General features: G+C 46.3%; 1 protein-coding gene across 3 annotated transcripts in view; it reads left to right on the top strand.

Moving 5' to 3' along the window:
* The window catches only part of ETS1 (ETS proto-oncogene 1, transcription factor), a 131,127-nt gene that overhangs the window by 86,979 nt on the left and 24,175 nt on the right, over nucleotides 1–19,973 (top strand). For 2 of the 3 annotated variants that reach the window (XM_007463629.1, XM_007463628.1), the window contains 4 exons: nucleotides 12,957–13,076; nucleotides 14,866–15,066; nucleotides 18,127–18,204; nucleotides 19,126–19,374. The exons of the other annotated variant lie outside the window; for it this stretch is intronic. In XM_007463629.1, coding sequence (XP_007463691.1) covers nucleotides 12,957–13,076; nucleotides 14,866–15,066; nucleotides 18,127–18,204; nucleotides 19,126–19,374 — 648 coding nt within the window. The remainder of the gene's footprint in view (nucleotides 1–12,956; nucleotides 13,077–14,865; nucleotides 15,067–18,126; nucleotides 18,205–19,125; nucleotides 19,375–19,973) is intronic. 3 annotated transcript variants of the gene reach the window in all.

Genomic DNA, 19,973 nt, shown 5'->3' with positions numbered 1-19,973 from the left:
TCTTTCCCTCTTTCATTGTGCAGGGATCTGAGTCCCGGCTCTCCCATTTCCCTCAGCCGCCTTTGCACTTGTCTGGAGCTCCCCAACTGGTAGATCAACAGACTCCACTGAAGATTTTGTCCAAGTCTTTCCATGATTTGTGGCCAAGATGTGGACCTGTGGATCCAATGACAGTAAAGGCAGGAGGATTTGTAACTGGTTGAGCCGCTAAACCCAAAGGGTCTTGATTAACGTGTCAGTATCGGAATGATGCCTCATCTCTGGTGTTAAGTTATGGGTCACAGTACTTGGTCGTTGACGTTTCAACGTTTTTATCAGGGGCTCAGGTTAGAGACGGATGCAGAAAGTATACTTAGTAAATTTCAAACGGTGCAAAGCTAATAGGTTGAGGACGGATTCATGATACAAAAAAGATCTCTATGCATGGAAACATGGATCCAAACAAGGTGAAGTTTAGTGTGGATAAATGCAGCCTCTGCATGAGGTCAATGAGACTCAGTCAATAAGTGCAGAGCTGGCTCAATCGCGGCGCCTATGGAGAAGGTCTGGCGGAGCACTTCGAGGGAGTGGCTTTTGCAGTATGGCTGTTAGAAAGATCGGGGTTGGTCTGCATCAATAGAAATGTGGGAGTAGGCTGGTCATCTCCGTGTTCTCATTTGTCTCCTGAGAAGTCTGGTTCACCTGTGAATGTTCGTGATGCTCTTTAGGGACACGGACATACAGGGGTGACCCTGGGTGGAGGCATGGCCAAACCAGGCCATTGTGAATGGTTGCAGGAACCAAGGAATTATAATACCTGGACGGAAGTGATGATAAAGGCATGAGTAGAAATATTGAAAAGCTGATAGATGAAGAAAAATTAAAATTGTACTGTGTGATTTCAGCCAACAGCACTGGAGCCAATGTTTGTAACTCATAAGAAGGCAGACATTAACTCAGTGTGTGCAGTTGTTTTAAAATAATTATTGCAGTCCTTAAGTGAAACTGAGTGGCTCAAAAAGTAGAGAGTGGCTGAATGTCTTAAGTGAGGAGTTACACTAAAGGACCCCTCGAGGCCTTTCTGGGGAGTGTAGCCATCCTGTCCCAGATCCTGCCCTACCTCTGATTGTCATTACTTTTGCAGATAAACCTTTGTGGGTCTGGGAAGCTTGGCGGAGGTGCGGGGGCGGGGGGGGGCGGTCACGCACATAGAGCGTATTGCTTCAGTGCCTGTGGTTGGCATTTGGAAAACGGTTGGCATTTTGAGATCATTTGTCTCTGTACTGGGAAAATGGACATAGATATTCTTATTTTTCACTGCGGTTTGCCTGGGTTGAAAACAGACAGTTGCACTGTGTGAATGTCTATGACTATGCTTTTGCCCTCCCTGTCCAGATTTATTTATTAAAAGAAAAACACATCTGCATAAAAAAGCCTTAGAACACAGGAAGAATGTCCACTTTGTTTTTCTTTCTGTAGCACCGAGACATGTGGGGTTTCAGCTTCCTCCAAGGGGTTTTTGAAGACCGGCTTTCATCTCAAACAAGGCTTTTTCCCATTGGAAAAAACAGCCCATTTTTTTGGTTTGAAAATATATTTATATAATGTATAAATAAATAAGAAAGACGAGAGAGAATTTCCTTTCAAAATTTATGGAAAAATGCTGCTTTCTGAACATCATTAATTGGGAGTAAGTTGCTGGCCCTTCCCAGCCCACTTCCACTCTGCCATGTGTCCCTTTATTCTGGTTTAAATTTTTCCAATTATTGGCTTCCTCTGCTCTTCCCTTTCCTTGCCTCTGTTCCCTTCTCTGCCGTCCATCCACCCTCCCCCATCTTCACTGCCCGCTCTGCCTCTCATCTCCTCTCCCAGCTGCTCCCTGTCCGCTCACCCCCACTCCTCCTGCGTTGCTCCTAAGCCCCTCTTCTGCTTTCCCCGGCAGCCCTCAGCAACTAGAGCCCTCACTGGAAGAGGCCTGTCTCTGTGTTTGTTTCCTGCGTGGGAGGGAGAGGCAGGCCTTGAGAAAACAGTTCAAAAGTGCAGAAAAACTCCACCTCTTCCAGCCTAAATAAAGGGGCTCCACTCCATCTCTTTGCCCAGATTGTTCCTTTGCCCACGGAGAAAACTCATCCTTCACCTGGACCAGCCCGGTCTTCCTAGTAATGCTCAGACGCCCCCTCCGTGCCTGTCTTGTCCCCAGGCCAAGTGCGGAGGGGGCCCCGCGGGGGGAGCCTCTGACTCAGGGTCCTGGGTGGGAGCCACAAGCTCTGGTGTTGCAGCTGCCATCTGCCAGGAGAGTCCCAGGGATGGAGGCGCTTCCTTTGTCATTACTTTCTCTGTAATGAAAATGACGGAGAAATATGGAAGGAAATGTTTTTGTGTCCATTTCTGCCTCCCCTGCCTTTAACTCTGTTAACAGGCATGGGTGGAAAATACCCGGCTTTCGTGCCCGGTGCTCTGGGTTTGAGTGCTGGTAAGATCACTCAACTGGCCTGATTGTCTTGGTTCAATCACTGAAGCACCCTTTGTGAGCCTTCATATCCGCACCTATGTGACAGAGAGAATACTAAACCCTTGGTTGTCCTCAGGCTCATAGTAGAATAGGGGAGAAAACATTTTCTAAAATGTAAACTTCTACTCAGAAAGCAGCACTGAAACTCATAGGTGGGAATCAAGTGACATGGAAATGAATTGCTCAGCCGGATTAAGCAGCATCTCCGGGGCCTCAGAGAGTGAAGCATCAGAGTAATATGTAAACTGAAATCGCGGAAGCTGGGATAATAGCAAGATGTAGGTTGCCAAATATTTTCCATAGTCTTCTTGAATGGGGTTGTCCTTTGCCACGTTGTTGCCAAAAGCCTTCTGACCCTGTCATGTGTTGTTTTTTTTTTTTTTTTTTGCGGTACACGGGCCTCTCACCGCTGTGGCCCCTCCTGCCACGGAGCACAGGCTCAGCGGCCATGGCTCATGGGCCCAGCCGCTCCGCGGCATGTGGGATCCTCCCGGACTGGGGCACAAAGCCGTGTCCCCTGCATCGGCAGGCGGACTCTCAACCACTGCGCCACCAGGGAAGCCCTGTCATGAGTATCTTAATTGAAGGCAGGACGGGGCAGGAGTTTGCCCTGGCTCAGAAGTCGAAGGATGGGGGGGAACCAGTGAGATGCATCATGGCTCTCTGCGAACCTTGGAGCTGAAAGGGCCCAATGTATGTTTTCTTCCAGAGTAATATAGAGACCTTGCCTCTGTGTTTTTCGTGACAAAAGAAGTGACACTGTTCTGGGACATCCAGGACTTGTAAAATGCCTGGTGTGGAGTCAAGTGTAACTTGTCTATGTAGGAAATGATTTGAAACATGTGATATGTTCTGTAAATGGCTTTGAATGACCATTAAAGAACTTTATTCTTTAAAGTACCCTATTGAGGTGGGCCTTCTATGCAGGAATCCTAATCTTAATACCTAAAACATTCTTTTAAACTGTGAGCATGTCATTCATTTAAGGGTATATGTATGGCTTGGGTAAAATGCAGCTTGGGTTCTGGTAAATACCAAAAGTGAAGAAAAGAGTTTTGAGCACAAAATTACAGTTTTGTTTTGTGCCATATAGACTCTACGCTGGCACTCTTGGGAAGTTTTTAAAACCAAAAGGCATCTTAGGTCCCCTGGATCCTGGAGCTGTGAGGTGTTGTCATGGCAAAACACATATTCTAGATGATTACTGCTACAAAAAAGATCTCCCCCATAGCGGATTGGAGGATACAGGATAGGTAAGGAGTCAGTCTGTCTGCTAAAACAAAGAGCCAGATTCAGGGGATGTCAATTTCCATTTATATCTCAGAATCTGATTTTTACATTCATTTTCTCATTTTCTCAGTTGCTTGGTCATATGTACCTGGGGAAATCGCCAGGTTCCTTCTCCTTGCTGTCTCTCTAAGCTTTGGGAAATAAAATCGTATATTTGTTTTAGTCTTTCTATTTTACAAGACACTTTTCAGTTCAATTCAAGTCACCAATAATTTATTGAACACCTACTAGGCTTTGGTATTTTCACACATATTTAATTGAATCCTCGCTGCCGGGTAGGTAGAGAATCCTAGCGAGTGAAGGATGCTCCTGAGCTCTCAGTGGTCCCCGAGGACTCTCCCACACACCCTCACTTGCCAGAGCTGCTGGAGAAAACACAGAATTAGGAGCCATTCCAGCAGGGCCCATTCATTCAGATATTTCCTCTTTCAGGCCGTGTGCCCAATGTTTGGGGTGGGAGATCTGAACTGTTCTAAGTAAGGAAAGAGCAAGAAAACGTAGCTGCAGGACCCAGGGGGCAGTTCTGCTTTCTGGCGCAGCTCCTGGAACGGAAGAGCCTCTCTGGGTTTCCCTGAACACCTGGGATTGATTTGGGTTTTGCTCTGACTTGGAAACATTTGCTGAGGTGGAGGTTGGAGGAGGGGTTGGGGAGGAAAGAAATAAATCCAGTGATTAAAAATAGCTTGTGCATGTCAGGTGCCTGAAGGAATTGGGGAACACGCCCACAGTCCCTTTTGTCTGGCAGGTATAAGCTCCTGGCTGCCGAATTACAACCGCTTTCATTTGTTTTTCCTGCTCCCCTACCATGTAATGGTCAAGGGCTCATTGGAACCATGTGTAAGCCTGGTGAGTCACCAAATCCTCAGGACTTCAGTGGTAATAATGTGTTAAAACTCCTTTTGGGGGATGGGATGGGGGTGGGGGAGGGGAGAAGGGAGAGGACTGAAGTCACTTCTTACAGATGTTCAGGGTCCTCGGCTGTCTCTGCAGCCTTGGTTCCCAGGCCCAGCTGCTGGGCCCGAGGCAGGCTTCCCTGGGCAGTCTGCAGCCTGCTTTGCCTCTCAGAGGACCATCTCTTTTGTCCTGGGACAAGTTCCCTCTGAGAAGAGGCATCTACCTTTGAGTTGGTGCGCTGTACCCCAGCAGCATGCTTCATTTCCCCGAGGCAGTAATTGGAGACTGGCTCGAATTTTTGGTCAGTCAGATCATTGGAGGGTGAATTGGGGATTTTCTGTGCAGCTTCTTTCTCCATCCCTCAGGTTTTTTTTTTTTTTTTTTTTTTTTAATCCGCTGGTGACTTCAAGGGCATTGGTATCAAGAGAAGGACCGAAGCCCAGTTGTGTTTCCCTGACTGATAAGAAAACTCTGTTTTGGGGTCAGGGTGTCCCATCATTTGGGGCAGCGATGGACTGCTTGGTTGGGATGGGTGGTCCAACCACGGCGCTGAGCTATTCTTGCTGAGCTCTTGCTGGAGCCAAGGGTCCTGCTTGTCTCTCATCGCTTTGTCACTTCATTAGGTTCGTGTAAATGGGGTCGAGGGGCCGAGGAGGGACACATTTCCCTTCTTTGCATTAGCCTCAGCCAGAAGCTTTGTGGATTACACTGACTTCCTCAACAGGAAGCCCTGCCTTGCCAAGTTTGGAGTCAGGAGTGTAGGACAAAGAGGACCCTTCCTTCCTAGTTCCAATGCATCCTTGCATGAATGAGAGAAAGGTTGAATGAGATTCCTTTTCACAGCCTTCTGAGATATTAGTGTCTTCACTGGGTAAGTTCTCTTAGGGGCCAGTAACAACTTTCTAAGGACAATGTTGATTATTCAGAATCGGTCACTGACCGCAGCCATTTTGCCATTTCTGTTGATCTGAAGGGGTAAAGGTGCCTCCTCTCTTATTCTAGGCAGTTTGACATCTGCCCTTTGGGAGCTGGCCAAAATCCTCAGCTCTTTCTGCCCACTCGTAGTTACAGTTGTAAGTTCCTGAGGACCTTAGCAGTCAGGAGGAATTACCTCTGCTGTCTTTTGCTTGTAGGATGTGGTGGTCAAAGGAATGGCTGGCCGCCCTGATTTGAAATCATCCCTCTCTGATCCAACTTCGTCACTCTCCAGATCATGATAATGTTGCTTTAAAAGAAGTTCTGTGGTTTGAGTGGACCAATGAATGAAATGTAGACCTAGATTTAAGCACCGTGGAAAGTAATCTGAAGCCTTATTTTCTTTTTCCATGAGCTTATCTGTTTCTTGTAAGCTTTCATAGTATGATCCTCCTTTATCTCAAGAATATCCTCATGACAATAAAATATTTGTGGGTGAAATGGCATGTTGCCTGGGATTAGCCTTACAGTTCTTCTGTGTTGGTGGGGAGGAGACGAAATAAAAACTGGTAGTGTTGATGGATTTTGAATAGGGATTTATTATACTAGTCTCTCTACCTTGGTGTGTGCTCAAAAATTGGCGTAATGAAAAATTTAAAACCCTATGAGGGATATAGACACTACCTATCAACAGACCTCTTTTTAACAATTCACGGATGGAGTGACTTACCCAGCGTGATTACATAAGTGGCAAAACTGAGAACCCGTGGGTTTTGACTACCAAGCTAAGGCAGCAAGCCCAGTGCGTTGTCCCACTGTGTCTTTTCCCCCTGTCTTCAGAATCTTCTCTTTCCATTTGGGACAAGTGTCCTTTTTTTCTTCTCTGTATGAATGAGAAGGTTTCTTCTTGGTCCTTTCACTTTAAGAAACCTATTTCAGCCACACTTTATGTAACTAATTAACCTTATATTATGTGCACAATTGTGCATCAGGGTGACTCAGGGGTGAACACAGACAGGGAAGGAGGCCAGGTTGTCATTTACCGTGTGTTACTTTGTATGGAAGGAAGGAAGCCTCAAGACCCTTGGTTCCAAGAAAGGAGAAAATTACAGTCGGTTCTGTCAATGGCTTTTAATTATGTCTTTACGGGGCGGAGCTATATGAAATCCTGGATTTCTTCGATCCAGAAATGGTTTTGTTTAAGTTTTTAATTTACTGACTCAAGTGTATCTCATTTTCAAACTGAGAAATAAAAGTCCTGTTTTCTGTGTCTCAGCTGTAGAAATTTTAGTGTTCTTGGATTTCTGACCCATTCCTGTTTGCAGCAGCAGTGGCATTGAATGGAAAGACCTTGGATGTGTGAGAGTTGAAAGATGGAGTTTAAGGCAGGCTCTTGATCTCTTGCAGTCTTGGTTTTCTGATCTGTGAAGTGGGGGTCCTGTACTACTTTCCCAGGCCCCCCGGAAGCTCTGTGTTGTGAGGATATTGGGGAACAGTGTATGGGAAGGGTCTCGGTGGACCGTAGTGGTTTTCAGATGTAAGGCGTATCATTCATTCCTGGTGTTTCTTTCCTGCTGCTCTTGATTGGGGCAATACCCACCACCCGTGGCCGGTGTCATCATGGTAACCCACCAGGCTTTGGCCAATCCAATGGCTGCACAAGACTGGAATGTGCACCTTGCATCTCTTGTCTATCGCCTAACCCTCGGGTCCCAGATGCTCCAGTCTTCCTGCCATTTATTTGAGGATGGTGAGAGGAGGAACATCTCAGTTCAGCAAGGCCATAGGTCTTGAACTTCTCCTGGAACCAACGCCACTTCAGGCTTAGATTCTAGGTGACATTGCTGATATGAGCCGTTCGGTTTCAAACGACTTAATAGAATGGTATGAAAAGTCACGTGACATGTCGTTGCTGGGTTCTTGGGCGCTGAGCAGTCCTTAACTTTGAGTTCCATTATGAGTGAATTGAAACCCTTGTTCCACATTTGACTTAAAACATCCTTGGGCTGTACACGCTTTTGTTCAGGATTAGGTCACAGTGAAAAAGAAGCAGATGTTTCCCTGCATTGAAAAGGCCACAGTTCATTGTGTTCCTACTGAGTCAAGAAAAACTATCTGCTAATTTCTACTCTGATACTGTGCAGTCTTGATTGGACAGAGTTTGGGACCGTTATTTGCTCACTAGCTTCTGTACAACTCTCCTCTCAGAAATCTGGGTGATTCTTGTAAATATTAACTCAGATTTAGGGTCCTGAGGAATAACCCCTGGGTCAGAAATCGAATATACTTGTAATATGTTTATGTTTCATAAATATACTTAGAGCCTCCACCGTATCAGCATAGTATATTTCCAGGTCAGGTGCTCAGCATTTTGAAACAAATGTGTTATTGCAATTCAAGATATTGCAAGTACAGTTATTAGCACAAAGGCAACTTTAGTTCTTGTCCATAAAATACAATTAGTTAACTTCTGTGGAGCATTGATTAATTTATAGATGCTGTTGCCAAAATTAGAAATATTTTTGGTAACTAATAGAAAAGTATTTTAATAGGTAATGAGATAAGGTGTGGTCAGAATAACAGAGATGCCTGCTTGGGCCAAACCATGTCAGCTTCTCCACCTGTGCAACGATTTCATTATTTTTATTGGTCAGTGTAATTGACAGAACTGCCACAAACATGAATGAGCAACACAGAGGGCATTTTTGCATTCATATTCTTCATGATGAGAGTTTATGTTTTATGTTAATACCACTTTTGAAAGTGGTTATTCATCATCATTTACATGCAGTGCCTGTGCTACTAAAAAAGACAATCCTGGCTATTGTTCATTCACGTATAGAAGAGTTTTGATTTTTTTTTTTAAACCTTCCATTCCACACTTCATGAAAATAGATAAAACTCTGACTTTCCTGTCTGAATCCTTTGGGTCCAAAGGCACTGATACGCCTTCTCCTGAGCTCATCAAGTCCAGGTGTCGCAAGTGTGTGGTGGTGGCTTTCCCCAGCGGGCCTGGGAGCACCTTTTCCAGAGACCCAGCGCTCTGAGTCCCCAGTCAGGGGCACAGCCTTTGGGTGCCATGCAGCACCTAAAGCCTGGCATGTGGACCAGGCTTTTGAGAATGGCATTGAGGTGGACAGGCACACGTTAATTCCAGCTGCTTCCCTTGGAGAGAACAAGCCAGAACCTGGAAGTGCCGGCTCCCTGACAGGAAGTGGAAACCTGCATGGGGAGTTGTCAGCCCAGAGGCCCTGTCCTGGCCGGACTGCTGGGGCACTGCTGTGATAGGAAGCAGACTCCGGGCTCTCTGCTGTCATCCTCAGCCTTCACATCACCCTAGCATCCAACTGCCCAGGCTTTCCTGTTCAGAAGATGTCTGGGGCCTCCTAGCCTCATCCTTCAGTTCCAGTTTGCAGCAGAACCACTGCTGGTCCATTTGGCCTGGCCCACATTTTCCACATGCATTTTCCTGGCCCACTTCTGCCATCAGTAGAGTCCTTTTCATCGAGTCATAAATCCAGTGGAGGGAACAAACACACACAACAAAACCCACACAGTTCAAGTTCATGAATTGGTGTTGGATGGGAGCGAAGGGAAGGAAAGTTGATTCAGATTTGGAAGACATTGAATTCATCCAGCATTTGTTGATTGACTCCTGTGCTGGGAGCTGGGGTTGCTGCATTTGTTCCTTCTTTCAGAAGCGATACTCCTGGTTAAATAGAGAACCCTTTTCTCTAAAGTCAAACTGACTTCCAATCTAAGGGACGATCTCCTGGACCTGTCCCTTAGCTGTTCTTGGGCGAGGAGAGTGGGGACGAAGGGGGAGCACTGATGTGACTCATGTGATGATTATTCCATTGTTCAAAGGGCTGGATGTTATGTAATCAACATTTTATCCCATCCCCCTCCTCTTTCCCCCTAACAATCTGGGATTTTCCAGCATTTTGTCAACCTTCCTGGAAGTGTGTTGATTTTTCCACTAGGCTTTTTTGGGCATGTCCCAGGGCAACCCAAACTCTCCACTCCCTATAACTTCAGATCCCCCTCAGTGCAGGGCCTGGGAGAGCCACAGCAGTGGACCCTTCTGTTCTTCTAGGGCACAGGGCAGACTCTGGGCAGTTTCCTGATAGCACCGCTCAAAGCAACTGGGGGAAAGAGCTGCCTGCCCTTCTTTCTTGCCACGTAATTTCCATTCATTTTGATATTCAGAGGCAATATATTTGTTTCTTTTTTCAGAGGTCACCAATTATCATTTTTTTTCCCCTCCTATGTTTCCATTTTATCCAGCCAATAACACGTTACTTACATCCAGGGAACTTTTTAACTAGCCAGGGTTTAGAGATGGCTGGTGGAGGAACTTCTCCAGTGGCCCTGCCATTTTCTGTCAGTTTCAGATGCTACACTGAGGATTCACGGTGAGCAAGAGGGCTTCTGGAAATTACTGCAGTAAAGTACATCGCTGTCTAAAGGTCACAGGACACCTAGTAGAAATTCTCAAGTCATTTCTTTGCTTGCTTGCTTTTTGTTGGAAATTGTGCCTGAGGTGAATTTGGAGGATTTTTAACTTGAACCATATCTATGTATCTTGGCTTTGAACGTGGTCTGCAAGTACAAGAGGGACACAGCAGAGATAAAGATGCACGTGGCAATAGCAAAGGAGGACACATTTGTGGATCTGCAGATGTTGATTCCTCATGCTTCTTCACCACCTACATAAATCAAGTTTTATAGGTGTTACCTCCTATACGCATGTCACATCTGACCACTTACGTTTTCTGCAGAGCCATCTTCCTAGCTAAAGCCACCATCATCCCTCACCACAACTGATGCAAGAGCTTTTTAACAAGTCTTCTTGCATCCATTTGGAGTTAACCTCCTAAACCATTCTTTACCGGCAGCTAAGGCGATCTTTTTTTTTTTAAACCCATTTTTAAGAATTGTGGTAAAGTGAACATAACCTAAAATTTACCAACTTAACTATTTTTAAGTTACAGTTTAGTGGGATTAAATACACCCATAATGTTGCACAACCTTTGCCACCATCCACCTCCAGATCTCTTTTCATCCTGTAAAACTGAAACTCTGTCCCCAGGACACAACCCCCCATTCCCTCCTCCCTCCAGGCCCTGGAAGCTACCGTTCTACTTGCTGTCTCTATGAATTTGACAATTCTAAGTCCCTTATGTAGTTTGTCTTTTCATGACTGGCTTATTTCATTTACCATAATGTGAAGGCTCATCCATGTTGCAGTATATGTCAGAATTCCCTTCCTTTGTAAGGCTGAATGATATAGTACTGTGTGTGTTTATACTACCTTTTGCTTATCCACTCATCTGTTGATGGACACTTGATTGCCTCCACATTTTAGCTACTGTGAATAACGCTGCTATTAACATGAGTGTACAAATATCTCTTCAAGACCCTGCTATCAGCTCTTCTGGGTATATAGAGAACTCATAAAACTCAACACAAAAAGACAAATCACTGTATTAGAAATGATCAAAATGCTTGAATAGACATTTCTCCAAAGAAGATACACAAATGACCAATAAGCCCATGGAAAGATGCTCAACATCACTAATAATTAGGGAAATGCAGATCAGAACTACAGTGTGATACCACTTCACATCTATTAGCGTGGCTACTGTAGAAAATGCAGAAGATAAGTGGTGGCAAGGAGGTGGAACCCTTGTGCACTGTGGTGGGGCTGTAAAATCATGCAGCCACTGTGAGAAAACAGGATGGCATTTCCTTGAAAATTTAAAAATAGAATTACTGGGGGCTTCCCTGGTGGCGCAGTGGTTAAGAATCCTCCTGCCAATGCAGGGGACATGGGTTCGATCCCTGGTCCGGGAAGATCCCACATGCCGCGGAGCAACTAAGCCCGTGCGCCACAACTACTGAGCCTGTGCTCTAGAGCCGTGAGCCACAACTACTGAGCCCATGTGCCTAGAGCCCGTGCTCCGCAACAAGAGAAGCCACCACAATGAGAAGCCCGTGCACCGCAACCAAGAGTAGCCCCCGCTCGCCGCAACTAGAGAAAGCCCGCGCGCAGCAATGAAGACCCAATGCTGCCAAAAATAAATAAATAAATAAAATAAAAATAGACTTAACGTAAGATGATATTCTTCAAACAAAATGTAGTCATGTCATTCCTCTGCATAAAGCTCTCAATGCCTAGTTTGCTCAGGATACAATTATAAATTCCTTAACACACTCCTTACTTACGTTTTCAGCCTCCTCTCAAGCTGCTGTCCCCTTGATCACTCTGCTCCAGTTGCATTGATCTTTCTGATACTAAAACAGGCCAAGGTTCCCCTCTTCCCCCATCTCAGGACCTTCATTTGTGCTATTCTCTTATCTCGGATCGCAGCCCTCTAATTTTAGTGCTCATCAGGATTACCTGGATTCTGTGTTACAAACGGATTTCCGGGCTCCGCCTGCTCAGAGGTTCTGATTCAGGAGGCCTGGGTGGGGCTGAGTTCTCCCAGGTGATGCTGATACGGCTGGTCTGGGGACCACACTTTGAGAACCACTGGTCTGGAGTAGTTTTTGAAAAACTCCTGTGTATCCTTCAGGTCTCAGGTCAAACATCTCACTTCTAAAGGAGGCCTTCTCTGATTCCTCCAGGCCTGCAGGACTCCCTGTTATGTGTTAACACTGCATCTTTTACTCCTCCTATGAAGCCCTTACTGACATTGTATTTGAACGTTTAATTGTGTAAATAGTTTTTTTAATGACTGATTTCCCTGCCAGAATCTGATATCCAGCTCCATCAGGGGAGGGATCATTACTGTCTTGTTCACTGTTCTTTCGCTAATCCCTTGCATGTAACAAATGCTAAATAATTATTTATAGAACGAATGTTGTTACTTCCTTTTCATAGGTAACAGCAAGTGCGTAGAAACATTAATATTCTCAGTGAGTGTGAAGGATGGGTAGGGGCTATGGGGGAATTAGTAGAGCTATACAGAAAGAATAAACGTATTTTGTCAGAGAGCCAGGGCGTATGAGGCAAGAGTCAGGTTTTTTGTTTTTTGGGTTTTTTTAATGGGCCCTACCACATTGTGGAAAGCCCCCCAAATTTTACCTGCCCTGGTGAGGATGCTACTACAGTTATTTCTCAGCTCGTTTTCTTCAGACCATTCATGCTCCATTATATTTTATGGGTGGTTAATTACCTAGTTAGTTTTATCTTTAAAATTGAGGTATAACTGACATGATGTAACCTTATGTTAGTTTCAGGTATACAACATAATGATTTGATATTTGTGTCTATTGCACAGCGATCACCACCACCCGTCTAGCTACCATCCATCACCTACTTCGTTTTTGTTAGTATTCATGTGCTATTTTTTCCTTACAGATATGGAATGTGCAGATGTTCCACTCTTAACTCCAAGCAGCAAAGAAATGATGTCTCAAGCCTTGAAAGCTACTTTCAGTGGTTTCTCTAAAGAACAGCAACGCCTGGGAATTCCAAAAGGTAGGTTTTGCAGTTGGAAGGAGAGAGGTTGGGATCAGACTTTGAGGTATGGTTAGTTTTCTCACCTGTTGGGTGAGAGAGACATTATTACTCACCGCGCTTCAGTCAGCAGCCACGGATCGTTGCAGACCTCTGTTGGAACAAGCACAGACGCATACTGATGCTCCTTCATCCCCCAGGCTTGCCCCTGCCATCTTGGTTTTAGGGCAGTGGTGCCCAAACTTGTTTGCACATTAGACAGGGGATCGTCAAAAAATTCCACAGCCCAGGTCAGGTCCCAGACCAATTCAGTCACAATTGCTGGTCGCATCAGTAATTCTGAAGCTTCTCAAGTGACTCCATAGTACAGACGAGTTTGGAAGGCATGGTCTTGGAGTCATTCTGGGCCACCATTGGATGAACTCGATGAGCTGCATTTCTGGGAGTTGACTCTTTTCTTTTCCATGTCCTTTGGTGAAACGTGTTTACCTTTGGGTGTTCTCGTCCAAAAGGGTTTATTCGGGAATGTAAGGGGAAGTGACCTGCGTTGTCAGAAAGGAAAAAATAAGCCTTGACCAAGCGGCATTTCCTGAACAGTTGAGAGCAGAAAGAACACTTTTCTATTGAGTCAGAGAAACAGAAGCTGTCTTTAGACCAGGCCAGTGCTACCGCTGCATGAGAGGCTTCCACCCTGCCAGACGCAAGCCTTTGGTAGATTCTATGAGTGTATCTGTCTACCTTTCCACGTTTTCTACTTTCCCACAAACCTCAGCTGACAGCCATGCCCAATCACAACGCAGAATACAGTGAATTCTGACCACTGGGTTTTCCAACATCTCATCAAGTCATCGTCTAGATTGAAGGGGGTAACTTTGAGAGCAGGCATGCTGTAGGCATCACAGCCTGCCATCATCTGAGCTCTTTAAGTGTCATTAGCTGGTGTAGTCATGTTAAAACGGGGGTCACGCATGAAGATTATATATCGTCTGTCCTACACTTCTACTCAACGCAGGGCCTGTGATGTGTATGTATTTTGAAGGGTATCAGGTATAATACAGGTACCTAATAATGTCGTTATTACTAAGTATCATTCGAATGGCTTACTGTTACTAATTGCTGTGATGATTACAGTCAGCCCTCCGAGGGTTCCGCATTGGCAGATTCAACCAGCCACAGGTCGGATTCGGTTGGCTGAATCTGCGGATGCAGGAACCCACGGATACAGAGGGCTGACTGTACTCTGCCCTTTTATATAAGGGAGATGAGCATCCACACACTTTGGTATCCGAGGGCGTTCTGAAACCAATCCTCCTTGGATACCCAGGGACAACTGGGCTAACCATGATTAACTAAGATGAAAATAATTAAGCATAATGGTCTCAAGTAAATTATAAGAGTTAAGAGCAGGGAGAGGTGAGTGCAACGTCCAGAGCACACTTGACTTTGTTATTATTGCTGTTAAAGAAGTCATTTGTTCCCTTGTCCCAGGCTTTAAAAAAGTCTGATGGAAATAAGGCACTGAAAGAGGAGATTCCTGGAATCTCGGTGTGAAGATTCTAAGGGTGGAGAATTCTCTGCTCCTTTCTAGTTGATGACAGTGATCTTCTAGCTGGCAAGATAGAGAAGATGGGGCTGTTGGATGCGGGGGTGGGGGGAGGGGGAGGGTTATGGAAGATGCCATCAGGCATTCCTAATTCTGTGAATCCGAGAACATCCTCAGTGAAGGTCAGATGCTTTCGTGTTGTCTCTGAGGCTCAGGGAAGAGTTAAGAGCTCGATCTGCTGGAACGTCATTTGATCTCTCCCCGCAGACCCCCGGCAGTGGACAGAGACCCATGTTCGGGACTGGGTGATGTGGGCCGTCAATGAGTTCAGCCTAAAGGGTGTGGACTTCCAGAAGTTCTGTATGAACGGGGCAGCCCTCTGCGCGCTGGGGAAAGACTGCTTTCTCGAGCTGGCTCCAGACTTCGTTGGGGACATCTTGTGGGAGCATCTGGAGATCCTGCAGAAAGGTAAATGCATGAGGGCAGGGTGAGGTGGGAGCCAGTGGCGGTGGCTTCGAGAGTAGGTCCGGGAGCGTGCCCAGTGGTGCAACGTCGATGCCATCACCTGGGCATCCAATCACAGCACGTGTGGTCTATGGCGTAGACAGTGCCTGGTAAATAGCAAGTGTTCCATAAATGTTAGTTTCTTTTTCTTCTCTGTACTGGAGGTTCCAATTTTAATCTTTAGCTAGACTGTACTCCTGAAGCTTATTGGTATGCAAAGTTCTGATCCTAGACTTTATCTTAGACTCATGTACTGTTTGAACAAGCAGTGCCCACAGCCAGCAACAAGAGAGTTTTTCTTTCTTTCTCCTCTCTCTCTCTCTCTCTCTCTCTCTCTTTTTTTTTTTGATAATCTTAAGACACACTGTCTTGATCCATGGCCACATCCAAGCTTCGTTTCTCAGAGCTTCTTAATAAGCAGGCTTCTCTGCCCACTAACTGGATTGGAATTGCAGTCGCGAGGTACACCTTTTCCATCTGGAGCAGAAACCGGGGTTATGTCAGGACGCCGTGTCGCAACCTTGTAATGACATGGCCTCCCCTACCAGCCTCTTCCAACCTTTTTGGACCAAGTGACTCATGTACCACAGTCCTGGCTGAGTATAGAAACAGCAGCAGGCGGCAAACTTGGGTGTTTTTGCGCTTATTTTTCTGAATTTCTTCTTAAAATAAATTGCAGTTACCAGCAGTCAGCAGTGCCCTCCAGCTGACTGTAAGCCTAGAAGCCTGTTGCCCTCTCTGACCCAGGCCCACCCTTTCCCTGTGGTCACCAGCTCCAAGCCCTGGCGCAGACGCGGTGACGGGGGTGGGGGGCAGGGAGCAGAACTCGGGCTTAGCACTTTTATTCCATATAATACCTTCCTTTGTTTAAGGATATTTTCCACTCTGCAATGCCCAGGAGAGACCCAAATTAGACTCCTCTGGGCACAGAAGTGTTATCTTTTTCTTTTTTCCCTTTCCCTTCAGCTTCTGCTGAAAAAGAAATAAATAAGCAGAGTCGAGAACTAGGTGAATCTGGCCTTCCCTGAAGCAACGCCGTGATCTCGGTGTAACTGCACACAAACCACTCGCCCGTGTTGACGTAACACCTGTGTATAGAGGGAAAAGATACACCAGGCCCAGAACAGATCTGATGCAACATTGGCTTACGTAACACCTGTGTATAGAGGGAAAAGATACACCAGGCCCAGAACAGATCTGATGCAAGCATTGGCTTATAAACACAGCAGTGGGGGGGGGGGGGGGGGGGGGGGGGAGGGGCGGGTATACCAGACCGTGTCGCCCCAATATATGCTGCTAATTCACCGTTTCCCTCCAGTCTTCACCCTGGGGCAGCCGGCTGTCCTGGAGTGTCTAAACCTGCCTCTGATCAGTTATAACTCATCTGTACAGCACCTCCTTGTTTCCAAAGTGCTTGAAACTACGTTTTTCTCATAGGACTCTCAAAACAACCCTGGGACATGAGAAGGGCATGTTCTCTCGGTGTCCTTGTCTGTAAAATGAGGACAGGTTAGGTGGTTTCCTCAACATCACTTGTTTCCTTAAACCTAGGTCTTTTTAGTCGAAATTCCTGTCCTGTGTTCTTTGTGTAATGATGCGGACTCGTGGGGTAGCTGCTGGCCTATCTTCCTGCCAAGGAATAATACAAGCAAATTTAGGAGAATTGGGAAATAATGGAGTGGGTTTGAGAACATCTCCCAACGTTTTCAAGGGAGAGAGGCAGGAGAATCGTCCTTCTCAGGTCCTTGAACGGCTGAACGTGATGTTTGTATTGAGGCTACAGCTTTTGTTCTGTGATTAAACTAAGGCAACCCAGAGCCGAAAAAACATAGCTTTTCTGGGTGGGGTGGCAGGCCAAAGGTACAGGGGATGTTTCAATCTGATAAGCTGCTAAAGCAGAGTTTAATCATTTTATCTCAGCTGGGAACTGTTTTTCTGTGCAGGCATAAACTTGTTTTCCCAGCAGTCTCTGCTCCCAACAAGCTATCAAATACCTGAGGGGAAACTCAAACCAACCCTCTGTCTTTATGTCTGATTTTTACAGTGAAACGTAATCAGACTGTGCCATACAACGGTCAGGGACCACCACCAGATTCCAGGGTCATTAGACGATCCACAGGCTCACCTTAGTTCCATGGAGAGAGCCTTCCTCTGCTTGGTTACCTTCATCTGTGTTCCATTCTCATTCCTATGGAGGTTGGCACCTGGACAGGAGTTTGGTTATGTGGCTCTTCTCTCTCTTTGTATGAGCCCTGTCATATTTCACTAAGTAGAGTCACGTTACTAGCATCTTATCTGGGCCTGAACTTGACATTTGAGGGCAACAGATAAAACACAAAACAAAAACCAGACATCTGGGGCTTCCCTGGTGGCGCAGTGGTTGAGAGTCCGCCTGCCGATGCAGGGGACACGGGTTCATGCCCCGGTCCGGGAAGATCCCACATGCCGCAGAGCGGCTGGGCCCGTGAGCCGTGGCTGCTGAGCCTGCGCGTCCGGAGCCTGTGCTCCGCAACGGGAGGGGCCACAACAGTGAGAGGCCCACGTACTGCAAAAAAAACAAAAAAGAAAACACCAGACATCTGTTGGAAGAAATGGAGGCTCTAAAATCTACCTGCCTAGAGATTGTTCTGAAAAGCTTTGGACCTGATCAGTTTGAGTATTGGCGACTGATTTTGGTAACCTCCCAAGATGCCTTCAAGCCTCGGCTGCTGGCGGCACACGCATGCATCAGAAAGAGGGTGAATGCCTTCCCACCCCTTAGAGGTTACTCACAGAATGTGCTTTCTAAGATATTAAATCCCATTCTGCAGCTACTGGAATCATAAACTTAGCCATACTTTAGTGAGCTCGTCTCTAGACAAGGCCCCAGTCAGGGGAGACTCCGACACCAGCTCAGTCAGTGGACATGCAGATTTCTGCGAAGAGGGGCTGAGATCACTGTGGTCCTTTTGTCCAGGGTCCTCTTCGGCTGAGCATTGCTTGCACGCTGACCTCTTTGTTTCATCCCTCCCCTGTCTGTTGCAGAGGATGTGAAGCCGTACCAAGTTAATGGAGTCAACCCTCCCTACCCAGAGTCGCGCTATACCTCGGATTACTTCATTAGTAAGTTCACCCCCTGCTCTTCCCCCCCTCTTCCTGTCATGGGAACTTAGGAAAGGATCCCTGTCCTAGGCCCTCTCAGGCCCCTGCCTGGTAATTGTACAGAAAATAATATTTCCTTAAATGTAGACTCTTGGTTGTTTTGCTCTTCCCACAAAGCACAAGGCTTCAACCTATCTGCACACGTTTTATTCACCTGCTCGCACCTACACTGGGGTCTTTCCTATGTCTTCAGCATGAAAGCCACACAGAGAGACAATGACTTGCCTCCAAACTCTTATGTGCCCCGTGGTGGCCATCAGAGGTTCGGGTTAGGGATTTTGCCCTGGACCTTGTTCTTTTCCTTTTTACTGGTAGATGTGGCAGCACTTCCTCTGAAATCCTTCCTCCAGAGCATGCCCTGCAGCCTCAGGAACATAAAGCCTTCTCCTCGTAGTACCTTATCCCTCACCAGGCTGCCTGGGTGGCTGGAGGGAGAGAATTAGCCTAGGGCTGTGCTTATCGGATGGCTTTGCTTTCAAAGGGTGTCTTAATCAGGTTTATTTTCACTTTATCTTTTTACTGTTATGATTTTTATCCTAACAACAACAACGAGCTTATTGTGTGCTAGAAATGTTGGTAGGCTTTTTCCATGTATGCTGTCATTGGATCTGCATCGCAACACCCCGAGGAAGGTTGCCACCATTCCTATTTTCGAGATGAAAAAATCAAGTCAGAAAAGGGAAGTGTCTCGTCAAGGGCCTCGGCTCTTGAGTAGTGGAGCAAGGTTGAAAACCCAGGCCCTTTTCGCTTAAAATATTTTTCTTGCATTCCCAAAGGTAGTCAGCTTGTTTGACATTGCGGGGCCCTTGTAAATGGGGAGGAACGGCCTGTTTCCGGTACTCATCTCTCCTCTCTCCAATTGCACATGCTCTGTGTTTCCAGGCTACGGTATCGAGCATGCCCAGTGTGTCCCTCCGTCGGAGTTTTCCGAGCCCAGCTTCATTACAGAGTCCTACCAGACCCTCCATCCCATCAGCTCGGAGGAGCTCCTCTCCCTCAAGTATGAGAACGACTACCCCTCGGTCATCCTCCGGGACCCTCTGCAGACGGACACCTTGCAGACTGACTACTTTGCCATCAAACAAGAAGTGGTGACCCCAGACAACATGTGCATGGGGAGGACCAGTCGTGGTAGGTCGGATTTCTGCTCTAGAAAATTCTAAGAATTACCTGAGTTTGTGAGCTCTCCAGGTCCCACTTTTTCCCCCTTGCTCATAGCCCTGCGCATTCCTCAGTTCTCGCCTTTCCGTCTTAGAATGTCTAGATATTAAGAACTTGGTATCGTGGAATTTTAGCCAAGTCCTTCCTGATGACAAAGGCTCTGGGTCCATGGTGGAACTGAAATCTGGCAGGAAGAACAATCACCTTTCTTATTTGGGTAAAACATTTCACCACGTGATAACTTTGGGTGCTTGTGGCTGTTTTTTAAGGTATGCGTTATTTTCTTGGAGAGGATTTTGCTTAAGGAGGACACAATCACATAAAAATGATTCAGAGACCCTCCTGGAGAGCCCTTATCTCTGCATCATCCTGGTGTTCCGAATAGTCCCTGTCAGACTGCACATCCTGGCTTGGTATCTGAATGACCTCTGCTTCTCAGCCTGGGCTTCCTAGCCTCCTGTGACTTCTTTGGTTTGGGAAGATAGAAGATGGTTAACCAACAGCTTATTTGGAACCAGTCTTCAGCAGTGTGGTGAAAGTGTGTATTTAGCTAGAGGACCAGGGAAAGA

This window comes from Lipotes vexillifer, unplaced genomic scaffold (assembly GCF_000442215.2).
Source record: "Lipotes vexillifer unplaced genomic scaffold, Lipotes_vexillifer_v1.1 scaffold442, whole genome shotgun sequence".
NCBI classification, from domain to species: Eukaryota; Metazoa; Chordata; class Mammalia; order Artiodactyla; family Lipotidae; genus Lipotes; species Lipotes vexillifer.
This window is presented reverse-complemented; position numbering and strand designations above follow the sequence as displayed.